Source organism: Cynocephalus volans, chromosome 14 (genome assembly GCF_027409185.1).
Source record: "Cynocephalus volans isolate mCynVol1 chromosome 14, mCynVol1.pri, whole genome shotgun sequence".
Classification (NCBI taxonomy): domain Eukaryota; kingdom Metazoa; phylum Chordata; class Mammalia; order Dermoptera; family Cynocephalidae; genus Cynocephalus; species Cynocephalus volans.
Genome location: NC_084473.1, coordinates 23,936,020 through 23,949,950, shown reverse-complemented (window position 1 = coordinate 23,949,950; position 13,931 = coordinate 23,936,020). Strand labels below are relative to the sequence as shown.

The 13,931-nt window shown below is 35.7% G+C and overlaps 1 protein-coding gene across 13 annotated transcripts in view; it reads right to left on the bottom strand.

Moving 5' to 3' along the window:
* NCOA1 (nuclear receptor coactivator 1) overlaps positions 1-13,931 on the bottom strand; it is a 256,917-nt gene that overhangs the window by 22,829 nt on the left and 220,157 nt on the right. For all 13 annotated transcript variants that reach the window (XM_063077723.1, XM_063077726.1, XM_063077730.1 and 10 more), the window contains 2 exons: positions 6,423-6,524; positions 3,817-4,219 (listed from right to left, as the gene is read on the bottom strand). In XM_063077723.1, coding sequence (XP_062933793.1) covers positions 3,817-4,219; positions 6,423-6,524 — 505 coding nt within the window. The remainder of the gene's footprint in view (positions 1-3,816; positions 4,220-6,422; positions 6,525-13,931) is intronic.

The window sequence follows — 13,931 nt, the reverse complement described above, 5'->3', positions numbered from 1 at the left end:
AATGAATTAGAGGGATGATGGAGTTCTGGTCCCGGTTCTGCCACTACAATGAACCTTGTATTCTATGGATCAGATAATCTATTCCTTCTAGTCTGAAAATCCTACAATTCTATCTGCCTAGACTATGTTAAGTCTCCATTCTGGACCATAACTAATGTCACAGCCATTTGACAGCAGCAACTAGAATGAGAATTCATATTTCCATTCATTTATTACTTCAAAGATTCATTAAGCATCTACTCAGTGGCAGATCACTGTGTTGAGCACTGGAGAAATAAAGATTAAAAAGGTCATGTTGTGCTTACATAAAGAACTTGCTATTTAAAAAGAAAGCTAGCTAGGTTAACAAGAGGTTATAAGACAGGGTGCTGAGTGTTTATGACTGGGAGTATCAGGGAAGGATTCCCAGAGGAGATATATCTGAAAGGAGGAAGGAACAGGAATGAGACAGGTGAGGGAAGGATATTTTAGACAGAGGGTACAGGATGTACAAAGGCCTAGAAGTAACAGAGAGAAAGGTATGTTCCTGGAGCTTGGGAAGTTTATTACAGTTGGAACACTAGGATATGGAGAGAAGGGGAAATGGAGTTGATGAGTCTAGCTTTGGATAAGTTGAGTTTGGGGTGCTGGTGGAAAATGCAAGTGTATTTGTCCAGAAAGCAACTATACACATGAGCTGAGAAATCTGGTTTAGAGATGGAGAATAAAGTTCACATGTAGAGATCTTTAAATCCCCAGAGGTAGATGAGATCGCCAAGGAGGAATGGGTGGAATAGCATGTTTACTGTTATTTCACAAAAGAGGGATTTCTGGATGGGATTTAAGGAATCCATGAAGTGGGTACAGCATTTAAAACTTTTTCCCTCATATTTACTTTGCATATTGCTTTAGTATAAAACAATTTTTAAATGTCTAATTCTGTTCTTATGCACTCATCATCACAGCATGATAGTCTAGAAAAGTTTTCTGTTCTCAGAAATACAAGAAAACATATTCTGCCATTACTATTACCTACAAGTTTCTTCATTAACTTTGGGCCTATATTAAGCTGAAAGACACCAAAGCAAATGATGTAAGGCAAGGCTAATGTAATCCTCCTTTGGTATTACTCTCATCAGTTAACACAGGGATCAGCCAACTTTTTCTGCAAAGAGCCAGATAGTAAATATTTTTGTTTTTGGAAGCCATAAGGTTTCTGTAACAATTGCTCAACTCTGTTATGTGAAACCAGCCATATATAATACATAAACTAGTGAACATGGCTGTGTTCCAATAAAACTTTATTTATAAAAACAGTGGGGCTCGATGAGGCTCATGGACCTTAGTTTGACAAACCCTGAAACATGTTGGGAAACATATATTTTCGTACTTTTGTGTGGCAAATTTATTGACAATAGAAGCATAAAACCACCAAAGGCCAAAGGGCCCTTATATCTGGATTTCCTTAAGCTACAATCAACTGATATATATATATATATATATATATATTTATTTATTTATTTATTAATTATTTTATTTTTTTTTGAGACGGCTTGATTTGATAAGGTTGAAACTTTTCCAGAAGGCAGTTTGCTGATCATGTTGGAGCAAGTTTATAATTTAGAGTGGTGGAAGAAATTAAAAACACTGCATTTTTCTTTTTCTTTGGCAGCTGGCTGATACAGGGATCCAAACCCTTGACCTCTGTGTAATCAGCACCATGCTCTCCCTACCAAATGAGCTAACTGGCCAGCCTCTAAAAACACTGCATTTTAAAATGTTCTTATTCTTTCCATCCAGTGGATAATGAATTAGAGGGATAGTCTGGTCCCAGTCTGCTACTACAGTGGATCTTGGATTCCTTGGATCAGATAATTTAGTTCTTTCTAGTTTAAAAATCTAACAGTTTTTCTAGTATTATTTTGGTGCAGTTCATGGAAGTACTGATAACCCTGCCATTTCATTTCAGTTTGCAACTGGATCAAACTATTATCCTCTTCACTATATGCAGCCTCTGGGTTTGTAGTATGAATGCTGACTTTATCAAAGAACAATTCTTATTTTGTAAAAAGTACTTTTTGTCAATCAAAAGTTGGTCTGGACAAACAACCCAGGTACCAGATGTAGTACTTACACATCTGGTCGTGCTGCCTGGGGAGGAAAGAAGCTCCACCCTCTCATCACCTCAACTCACTGTGTTCTATGTTGACACATAACAGATCGGAGACTAGACTCACAACCCGGAAAGAAATTCTGTCAACTTCATCAGAAGCAGGGTTTTGGAGCATTGTCTTTCCATGTGGCTTTGCCAAGGAATGGGGGAGCAGGATATGAAGTGCTCCTTTCTTGGCTTTCAGAGAAATTTTAAAGTGCATGACTGAAAATGGACAGAATACATAAGAAAAAAAAATCCTTAGAATAATTTGATGAGGAATTTATTAATGTTTGGCTTATTTGCAGTATTTTCCCCTAATGAATGAGATAGATCTTTTGATTTAAGGCTCTGCAATCAGTATAATGAATGCTGGTAAAAATCTATTTGCTGTTTTGGCCAAGTTGTCATTTGGGAAGAGGACTGGGGAAGCAGATAACTGTACAAGTCTTCTAATGTTGGAGGAAGTACTTCTGCAGGGTAAAGTGAAAAAGTCTTGTCAAATTCTTTGCATGCAGAAATTGTAAGCCACACAAAAATAAAACTCTTCTGAAGGCCACTCCTGTTCAGACAACCATATAATTAAAATATGGATTTATAATCTTTTTCTTGCCCACAAAGATAGTGTCAGTGACATAAACCTGCCAAAGATGACTTCATTGTCGTGAGGACAAAGAAATTGATGTGGCATAATTCTGATTAAAATGTCTTAGAGAATTCTGGCTCTCTCTGACATAAGTCACCTTTGATACTTAATTTAATAGTCAAAGGATTTTAGCACTTGTTGCCATCAGAATGGAAACTTTAAATTGATTTGGCTGTCAAAGCTGATGAGAATATTGCCATGTCAAAAATCTCTATATAACTTTGACATTTTATCCATATCAAATAGCAGGATTCTCATTGAAATTCATTTTTAAACAGCTTTAACGTTTACCCTTTTCTTTCATTTATATAATCAAAGAATTTACTTCAAATTTTTTCAGAATTGGCCATTAATTTTGCATAAAAGTTTGATTAAACATGATGAATTAATCAAATATGTATTATTACCACTCCCTATTAGAATCTCAAGTAATAGAAATAAAAAAAGATGTCATCACCTAGGACAAAGAGAATGGAAGCCAGGCAGTGCAAATGAAAGATTAAAAACGAAAAAAAATGTTTGGAAGCCAGAAAGTTGACTGATACTGCAGAGGAAGCTATGACCTAAGCAGTTAAGAGTAGTGACACCAATGAAAAATCTAGATAGAGACTGATTATCCTTATGTAAACTATCAAAAACAAAACCTACACAAGGAAAAAACCATATGCAAATTTTGGATTAAGGTACTAAAACCCACTGTCTGGGGAAGACTTTCATTAGATTCTTATAGGGATCCATGACAGAAAGTAAAAAAATAAGAGACTATGCTTTGCACACAAAATATTAAAAATTTTAGAATCAGATAAGTTCTTATGGATCCTCTAACTTCATCTTGGCTAAGAAAGGGGGAGAAGCCTCAAACCATTCAAGCAGGTACTGGCAAAAGCTGAGTCTGGAGCCTGGATCTCCTGACTTCCATGTCACCATCCTTCCTCTTTAGAACACTGCCACAGTGTCAGTGAAGTGAAATGCATATGAAGAGAGACCTGCGCCTTTATGTATTATTTATAAAAGCCATGTAAAGGTGTGACCCTCATACCTGATCCTGGATACTGGAAGACATTTGGCTGCATCTGAGGATTGATTCCAGTGCCAAACTGTCCTCCCATGTTTCCTGTCATGCCTCTGTTCACCATGCTGTTGCGGCTGGCCAATGACGCTTCAGGGTTTGCTGCCAGTTGTGAAAATGGGCTGGTAGAAGCAGGTGGGGTTCCTGGATTTGTACCATAGTTTGGTGGGTAGGGGAATTGCTGCGGAGCACCCTGAGGAAGACGGGGGTTCCCCATTTGAACTGGTGGTCCAGATGAGGGAGGGAGGTTGTTCCCAAAGCTTTGCTGCCTCATAAGCATGGCTCTCTGTTGCTGTATTAGCTGCCTCTGTCGGTGCTGTTGACTGTACAACTCCCGCTGACGCTGTGCCAACATTTGGGCATTCAGGGGTGGCTGCAAAAGAGGAAAAAACCTTCACTTATTAAAATTATTATAATTACTACCTATCTTGGAAAGCGTATAGGATAAGGCCTAGTAGTTTGGGGCAATAATATATGTTGCAATTATCAGTATACTAGGGAAACTAAAGCAGATAGGAACAAAAACCTCTTAAGTAATAATCACAGAAGAAAAAATGAATTAAGTGCAAAATGAATTAATCTTTTTATAGATTAAAAGTAGCTGAGAAATGCTAAAACAGTACCTGACCACTATAACTATAACTGGTTAAATGCAAATTCACAATTAAAAGTCACATGGAACTCAGAAAAGTCAAAGAAAGTATATATTGATTAGTATTATAATATAGGCCATGAAAACTGTTAAAAGAAACAAAAACCATAAGGCAGTAAAAGAAATGTGCTTGGTAACTTCTATCCTATCTGACATTAGATTGTTAGAAGACTCTTTTTCATTTCCAAAAAAAATTTACTGTGTTTCTGGTTTGGAGAAACTTAGTTTTCCCCTTTTCTCACTGAGATCATTTATGATACTTTCTTTAAATAAATAATATTATTATAGGTGATTTTAACTTTTTTCATTATACTTTTTTTACCAAATTATCTATAATGAGTATGCGTTACTTTTGTAATTAGAAAAAACTACAAATACCATTAAAAGAAAAAATCAGAAATCCAGGATCCAGGGGCTGGCTGGTTAGCTTAGTTGGTTGGAGCACAGAGCTATAACACCGAGGTCAAGGGTTCAGAACCCCATTCTGGCCAGTCACCAAAAAAAGAAAAGAAATCCAGGATCCAATGCCTAATTATTAAAAAGAAAATAATTAACTAGAAACAAAATAGTAAACAGAAATAAATTTTGTTTATTTCTTTATTTATTTAGCTGTTTTATATCATTATGGCTGGGTAAGACTACTCCGACCACTAATATAAGTGTTTTAATAGCTACAATATTATGGATGAGGAAAGAAGTGATAAAATAGGTTGAAATCACTTTTCAGTTTAACATGCAAAGCAACATGGCATGTCAATAAAGCCTTATTCAGAAAAATGTCAATTCAAACTGAGGATCTGATTAAAGCATACAGTTCCATTAAAATTAAACTTGCCAACTAGATACAGTACAATCTGGAAGAAACTGAGATATGACTTCATAATAGAAATCATCTTTATGTGAATTTCAAAAGTGGGGTGTTGTTTCCTTAGAACCTAATTACTCCTGAATGAACTAACACTGAGATTTACAATTTATAAGACAGAGAAACCCAAATCTGGGCCCCAAAAGATGCCAGTATCCGCTGCTTAACAGCAGCTTCTGTCAATTTTTATCCCTTTGATTAGTGGTTTCTTACATTTGCCCAAATCCACCTATGTCCATTTTATGGAGAAAAGAGTTTTGTTTGAATCCTCTCTAAAAACTCTCATCTCCCAAATTTTTGTGTTAACTTGGATAAGAAAACATAAATAGGCAGTTGAAGCAAAAACAAAGTACATGTGGGAGTAAAGTGAGTACTAGATAATACTCAGAAGGCTGCCCAGTTCTTTTCATGTTTAAAGTTCCAATGGCTCTGGGTTTATGTACATGGATCTTTAAAATAAATGAAAATTAGAAAATGCTGATGTTCAGACTGAGCGGAGTACACAAGATAGTTAAGACAGCTTAGCAACGTGACTGGGTTTTGATCAGGTTTCAGGTACCATTCACACAGTTTCATAGCAGAGGCTTCTTATTACTGGTGCTATTCAGTACAGCAATAAGAGTTTTCTACTTAGTTATCTGGTATCCAATAACAATGATAACAATAACAATAAAACAAAACAAAGAACGCTTGGCTTTAGATCAAAGATCAGTTAAGAGGTATTACAAGTAGCTTACTAATTCATTCCAGAAGAAAACTACACTAACATCATTAAAAGATCAGCTCATTTCACAGACCATTTCAAAGACACTCAAGTCGAGCCAGCCCATGGCTCACTCGGGAGAGTGTGGTGCTGATAACACCAAGGCCATGGGTTTGGATCCTACATAGGGATGGCCGGTTTGCTCACTGGCTGAGCGTGGTGCTGACAACACCAAACCAAGGGTTGAGATCCCCTTACCGGTCATCTTTTAAAAAAAAAGACACTCAAGTCAACACTTTAAGAAACACTGCCTGGGTTAGAGAAGTACGAATGGGTGGCTGGTTTTCTCACATTACCTGAGGTGTAATTTGCTGCTGCATGCCTGATCTCATATTGATGCCAACAGGAGCAGTTGCTGCAAACTGGTTTAAGATAGCTTGCCGATTTTGGTGTATTAACTAGAGAAAAATGGAAACAATGAGATACCATATTTCTACACACAAACAAAACATGGGCCTTATAGAGCAAAACAAATTTTCTATTTATTACTAAAAAGTTTTAGTGTTGCAGGTTTAGTAAGATGATTTCCCATGTTTATTTGCCAAAAGGCTGGCAATTCCCAACATTTATCAAACATTTATTATCTTCAAAACACTAAATATGGCAGAGCATTTAAAAGTAGAATTTATACACATGTAGAAAGTACTTCAAAAAGTTTGTGGAAAAATAGAATTAAAAGATAATAAGAATATTTCCATGAGCTTCTTGAATTAAAAGATAATACAAATTTTCCATGAACTTTTTGAAGTACCCTTGTACATATATATGTGTGTGCATAAAAACACGTTCATTTTACTTTTTATAACATATTAATGGTTAGTTCAGATAAGTGTAGTAATGGACGAAAAGAAACATCAGCCCTAGGTCCTAAAATATTGTGAATAAAAACGCAAGTATACAATAAGGGCACAGTCTACAAATGTCTGGAAGTTGAATGGAAAGTTGAGGTACTTGGAGGTACTACGGTGGGTACATATTTCGGAAAATCCAACATGATTTCAATTGCTGGAGAGAATTATGTAAGAACCAAATGGTCTGAGAAAATGGATTATTTATTTAACTAGAAGAAGTAATTACTTTAGGCCAGCATTTCCCAAATTGGTGTTCTAAAGAACATTGTTCTGCAGGATATTAATAGATGTGCCAGGAAAATAGCATGCTGTGCTGTATTAAGTATTGGAAATGACGGGTTATACAAGGTGAAACAGATTTATTTACTGCAGTAATTTTATGAGCCTTTAATTGGCCAAAGCACATTGCAGATCTCCAAGAAGGGGATATAGTATGCAATTCACCTATCACAAACCTTTTTTGTGACATATAACCATTAACATTAATCTCCCAGAACAACCTTCTATGGAACACTGGTTTGGAAGATCAAACTAGATCAGGCTTAGGGTTCTAGGTTCTAGGCATGTCTTAACTTTATCTGGTTAAAAAAAAAAAAAAAAAAAAGTATCCTGGGAAATGAGATTTCCTTGTAAACAATCTATAGCTTAAAAAATTTCTTCCTCAATAATTTTATATGAATAAACTAGAGAGAAAATAGTAACAATAATATTAATACTATTTTACACATACGTGGTACTTTATAACAAATTATATGTAAAACACATTGATATATTTATATATTACATCTTATGTATATGTAATACACACCTATATATCATAAATTATTAATGTTTTCATATATTTTAATACACTATACATAAATTAGAAAGCCTATGACAGTTTCACAAGAGAATCCAAAGAGCTGTGAACAGTGATTAAATCTCTCATTGTCAAATAGCTCAATTCTTAATTCTGGTTTCATTCATTTTCTGACTCCCATTAGATCAGAAAACAAATCCAATTTGGGGAAAAAATATAACGTAAGTATTAAAATTACAACTTTTAGGCACTGTGAAATAGGATAAAACATTCTGAATCACTTCAAAAACAAAGATACCAACATTATAGTTTTAAAAATCAGAGAGACTCTTAAAGTACCAAAATCTACATACTACTTAAACTCAAACTCAAAAGACCATGGACATAAGTTTAAATAAACCAAATTAATTTTGCAAAGATTCATCAAAAATTTCAGTATATTCAAAATACTATATAAAGTTTGGAGGCTACAAAGGCAAGCAAATTCCTGTTTTCCGGGAGTCTGTTGAGCGGTGGAGGCCAACACACAACAGGGCAATGCACAAGTGCTGTGTGTGCATATAGAGACATCTGCAACAGCACAGAGGGAGCAATGAACTCAGCCTAGGGGCATGATGGCAGGGAGCAAGAGCATGAGTGAGTTCAATGAGGTCTTGAGGGATGAGAATGCCAGGTGGCAAGGAGGGTGGCAGAGTTAACGTGAGGCAGATGGAACAGCAAGTATAAAAACAGCAGAGGAGGCAATGAAGATGGGTGAAAATACATTAATACTTAGTGATGAAGAGAAGTAAAATTACAGAGAGAGTGCGAGTTGGGATCCCAAATGTACAGCTTTACATATTCATTTACTTGTGAGATAATGTGAGAATGAAATGGGTGGGGATGGAGGAAAGATGCTTGAGAATTAGTAACAGGCTGTTTTTCACAAGTAGAAGGAATTATTCTAAATAGCCAAAATCTACAAGCACTTTCTATTATAGAAAATTTGGTCTATTTCTGCCCTTGAAATAACCTTTGTTCATTTTTTCCTCCCCTTGACTATCCATGTGTGCAACTTGACTAATACTGTGTAAATTTGTCCCACTGACCTGTCTCTTCTAATTACTAAAATTCTACCTGTTTTCAACAAGCAGGTCAAGTTACACTTCTTCCAATGAAGCCTCTCTGAAGGATTATTACATCCTTTACCTCCTCAGGTATCTTAACCTTTGGCAGGTTGGGAAGTGGTAGAAGAGAAGCTGGTAGTCCTTAGAGCTGGGGATACAAATTCAAAAGCCTATAAAGGCCAGGTCAAAAGGCTTGTTTTAGTGCAAAAGAAAATGTGGGCTATACATGTAAAACAAACACACACAGTTCAGGCTGGCTGTCACTTTGTATGCATGAGTGAATTTTTACCAATGCCTTACCAAGAAGTTATTCTATAGTAAAACTTAAAGATGATTATCTAGCCCAGAGGTTCTCAACCAGGGGTAATTCTACCCCACAAGGGACATTTGGCGATGTCTGAAGACATTTTTGCTTGTCACAATTTGGGGACAGGGTGCTACTAGCATTGAGTGGGCAGAGACTGGGGATGCTGCTAAACATTATTCAATGCACAAGACAGCCCCCCCCCAACAATTATCCAGCCCAAAAGGTTAAAGTGCCAAGAATGAGAAACCCTGATGTAGCCACTGCATAAATGCTTGCTAAAACAAAGTGTTCTTTAGAAGTTTATTCTCTTAGGCTGTTTTCATTGCCAGAAATCTGGAGGTGAAATCTGCTGCCCTGTATTTTCTGCCCTTTGGTTCAAGCTCCATTTTCTGTTCACTTCTATTCTTTATAATATATGAAAGATTCTAAGTGATGTTTCTAATACCAGACCTATACCTTTCTTCAGTGCCCTAACACTTAACATATCTGCACTGGACTTCTTTTAAGATGGCCAAGTATACCACACTTCTTCATCTGTCTCTACTGTTACTCCCTCTTTATATTATTCTCTTGAAGGCATGAAGACCATGGTCCTTGCTAGAGAAAAAAACAAAACTGGAGTAGAATAATTGTATCTTTTGTCAGCCAATACAATACCATTTTCTATAAGCAGCAGGTCTCCCATCTTTGCTGTTGTTCTTTTCCCAAAATAGAGCTTCCGAAGTCCTTTGTCAGTATTATGGATATATTTCCTGGCTCTTTGCTCATATGAGGTGTAAGCAGACACTATGTCTAAACTCTGTATTACTTCTTAATCACCAGCTCCTTTATTTTAGCTGTTTTTTACAAGTCTCAACCAATGCAGCAACACTAGTTTCCTACAAGGTTTTTCATCTCCTTCCCTCAACAGGAGATTATTCACAACTGTATCATCGAATTTAAAATGTTAGAATCATTTTACTCCTTGTGTACTATATTCTAGTCAGTGAGATATACTCAGGGCCAAGAAATCATATCTATTTATATCTTTTACTTTTAATTTTTTAATTAAAAATTTTTCCACATCTATTTTTAAACTGATCTTCTTAAGATCCATTAAAAAGAAACAAACTATGATTTAGATCTGAGTATGTCCCTTTCTTTCTTTTCTCAAATCATTAGGCACTATGCTAACTGCTTGCCTGTGAGATGCTTACAGTCTCCTGTGTTTGGGAAGGGGTAAGGAGAGGATATGACCAGTAAGTAAACAGATGATATAAATCCAATGAGGTAGGTGTATTACAAACACCAGATTATGAACTTGATATATTATGGATACTAGTCCTTTGCCAGTTACATGGGGTTGCAAATATTTTCTCTGAGTCTTTGGCTTGTCTTTCAACCTTAACTATGGTGTCTTTTGTCTTATAAATTTCAATACAAACACTAACCTTTTCCTTTATGTCTTTAAGAGGCCATAGAAATATTCTCGTATTTACATTTGGGTCACTAAAACACCTAGGGTTTATTTGTGTGTATTGAGGGAGATAAGGATCTAGTTTAATTTTTTTCCCCTCATGGAGCCAAATGTATCAGCATTTATTACATAGGCCTTCCTCTCCCCTCTGATTGCCACCCCTGTCCCTTATTAAGTCTCTATACATGTTTGGGTGTGTTTCCAGGCTCTCTATTATGTTCCAATCGGTAAAACTGTCTATCCTTATGCCAGTTCCACATTGTTTAATTTCTAAAGCTTTATTTTAAATCTCGGATACCTGGTAGAGAAAGTTTAACCTGATTTTTCTTCAAGACTGTATTAATGCTTCTAAAATAAATTTAGTATCTGTTCATCACATTCCATGTTGAGGTTTTGTTGGTCTTCCAATGAATTCACAGATTAATTTTGGAACAATTGCCACCGTTATGATAGTCTTTCAGTTAATAAATACCTTTTATTTGGATCTTCTTTTTGCCTTTCAATTATGATTTATAATTTTCTAAGTTTTGCACATTGTGAATATATTTTAAAATTATATGTTCTAATTGGTTGTTATTTGTAAAAAGGATTGCCATTAATTTTTGTTTCTTGTTCTTTTATCTAAAAAGCTTGCTGAGGTACATCTACACAATGGAATACTACTCAGCTATAAAAACGAATGAAATACTGCCATTTGCAACAACATGGATGGACCTTGAGAGAATTATATTAAGTGAAACAAGTCAGGCACAGAAATAGAAATACCACATGTTCTCACTTATTGGTGGGAGCTAAAAATTAATATATAAATTCACACACACACACACACACACACAAACCGGGGGGGGGGGAGAAGATATAACAACCACAATTATTTGAAGTTGATACGACAAGCAAACAGAAAGGACATTGTTGAGGGGGAGGGGGGGAGGGAGAAGGGAGGGAGGTTTTGGTGATGGGGAGCAATAATCAGCCACAATGTATATCGACAAAATAAAATTAAAAAAATAAAATAAAATAAAATAAAAGGAAAAAATAAATAAATAAATTTAAAAAAAAAAAAGCTTGCTGAACTTCCCTATTTGTTCTAAGTTCCCTGCAGATTCTTTTGGATTTTTGATGTAAGCAGGCGTATTATTTACATACGATAATTGTTTCTTTCTCATGTTTGCTTTCTATATTTCAAAATAATTTAATTGTTTAGTGTGTTAATGATATTCTCTTTTTGTCTAGACTGATATGAATTTATTCGATTAAAATATATAACCTGTTATTTAATAGGATGCAAGACAGGAGAAAGGGTAGATGCACTACCTTGGTTCACTATTTGATTCCAACTGTGATTCTAATTTACCTATTAACTTTTACTAGTATATTTAAACCTCAATTTCCTGATTTTATTTGGCATTTTTATTGTCAAACCACAGCCATTTTACTCTCCCTTCTTCCTTGAAGACAGGATTTTGTTCACTTGACCATCCAGTCACATAACTCAAGTGCCAGCAATTGGTTAAGGGTATACATGTGACTCAGTTCTGCCTAATTGGACACATGAAGTCTTCTTTTCTCCCTTTTTTCTTTTTTTCTCCTTTTTGGGGGGGGGTTGGGGTGGGAAAATAGCCTTCTGGAAAAAGTTTCCTGGCTTTCAAAAAGAGATGCACAGGAAAGAAACAGTCCCTTTTCTCTTGCTAGATATAGTGTTGTTTGCATGTGATATGTGTAACCATGACATGCCAAGGATTACAGAGAAAAAAGACAGAAAGAATCTGGGTCCTTGATAACATCCCTGAACCTCTGAAGTAACCATACCTGGACCTGCCTCTATTTTGGGTTGTCTTAATATTTGAAATATTTTCTTTATAGTTTTACTACTTTGAGTTGATCTTTTTTCTTTCCTTGCTGCTGAAAGCATCTTAACTGAGATGTTGACTAAGATAAACTGCTCATGGAAAGCTCTTAAGTGGACACACATGCAAAACTCTTAGTACCAGCAGTGCAAGTGGAGCTGAGCACCCCAATGCTGAAACAGCAAGAACAATGGCACAGAACCCAAAGAGTAGGCCTGATATGTGGCTCATTAGACAGCAGAGTTATGTGTTTTTTGTGATAGCAGAAGTTATTTCTGTGTACTGACAGACCTGGGGGTTTAAAACATTGTGAAGTTGGTAGCTACTTCACTCTGCTGGGCTATCAAGGCCACCAGACTACGAACATACCTCCACGAGATTTAAAGGAAGCAAAGAGCAGCAACACTCACCTATCCGCATCCTTATCTCATGCATAGCTTTTACAGGCTACCCTGCCTGTCAGCTGCTTTAGGAGCAAATGGAGCAAAAACAACTTTTTCTTGAACTGAGTATGAATCATCATTTCACCCACTCATGAACCTGACCTAGGTCCTTCGTCTAGCCTTGTTCACTGAACCTTTAACTTTAGGCAGTATTTACCGAACTTTAGCTTGTAAAATGAGGAAATCAGCATACCTATACTTTCCTCTACTTTTTTGACTTAGCACTTAATCATACACTGCTTGCAGTGTTATTTAAGTTTTCAGGTAAATATTTTGACTACCCCAAGCAGACTGTTAAGTTCTGAAATTTGCCTGTATCTTTTATTCTTATATTCCTCACAGTACCTAGTATAGTCCCCCAAATATACTTTGTGGAAAATTAAATATAGAGAAACTACTAAGCACTTCTTATTCTTGTGCCCTCATTCTAAAGAGGAATGGCAAGCTATAGCAAGTGGTTTATATTCCACTATCACCTCAGAACACATTAATAATCTCTGTTTCACTTTTCCGTGCTCTCTCCTCCTAATTCTTCTTTGAGTCCTTTATTTCACTCTAGCATTTTAAAAATTATTACTTTCTTGTTATTCCACCATTAAAAAAATTTTTTTTCTATCTCATCTGTCCCTTTCTCTTCCTTTCATCACATTCCTTTTATTAAGAAAAATGAAAGCACATTTCATATCATCTATCATATTTATTGAATATAATTTTATAATACCACCTAGTATTTAAGTGCTACTACATGCCAGTCATGGTGCTAACAGCTTTCCATGCTTCATCTCATTTAATCCATACAATCACCCATGAGGTAAAGGAATTATTTATTAGATTCTTTTTATAAATGAGAAATTAGAGGCTTTAAAAGGGTAAATAATTTGATTAAGGCAACCCACCTAAGTTTAGAACTGGGACTTGAAACTAGAGCTAACTCTTAGAACCATTATATTATATTGCCTTTCTAATATAATTTATCTCCTTCTTTCTTTTCCTTCC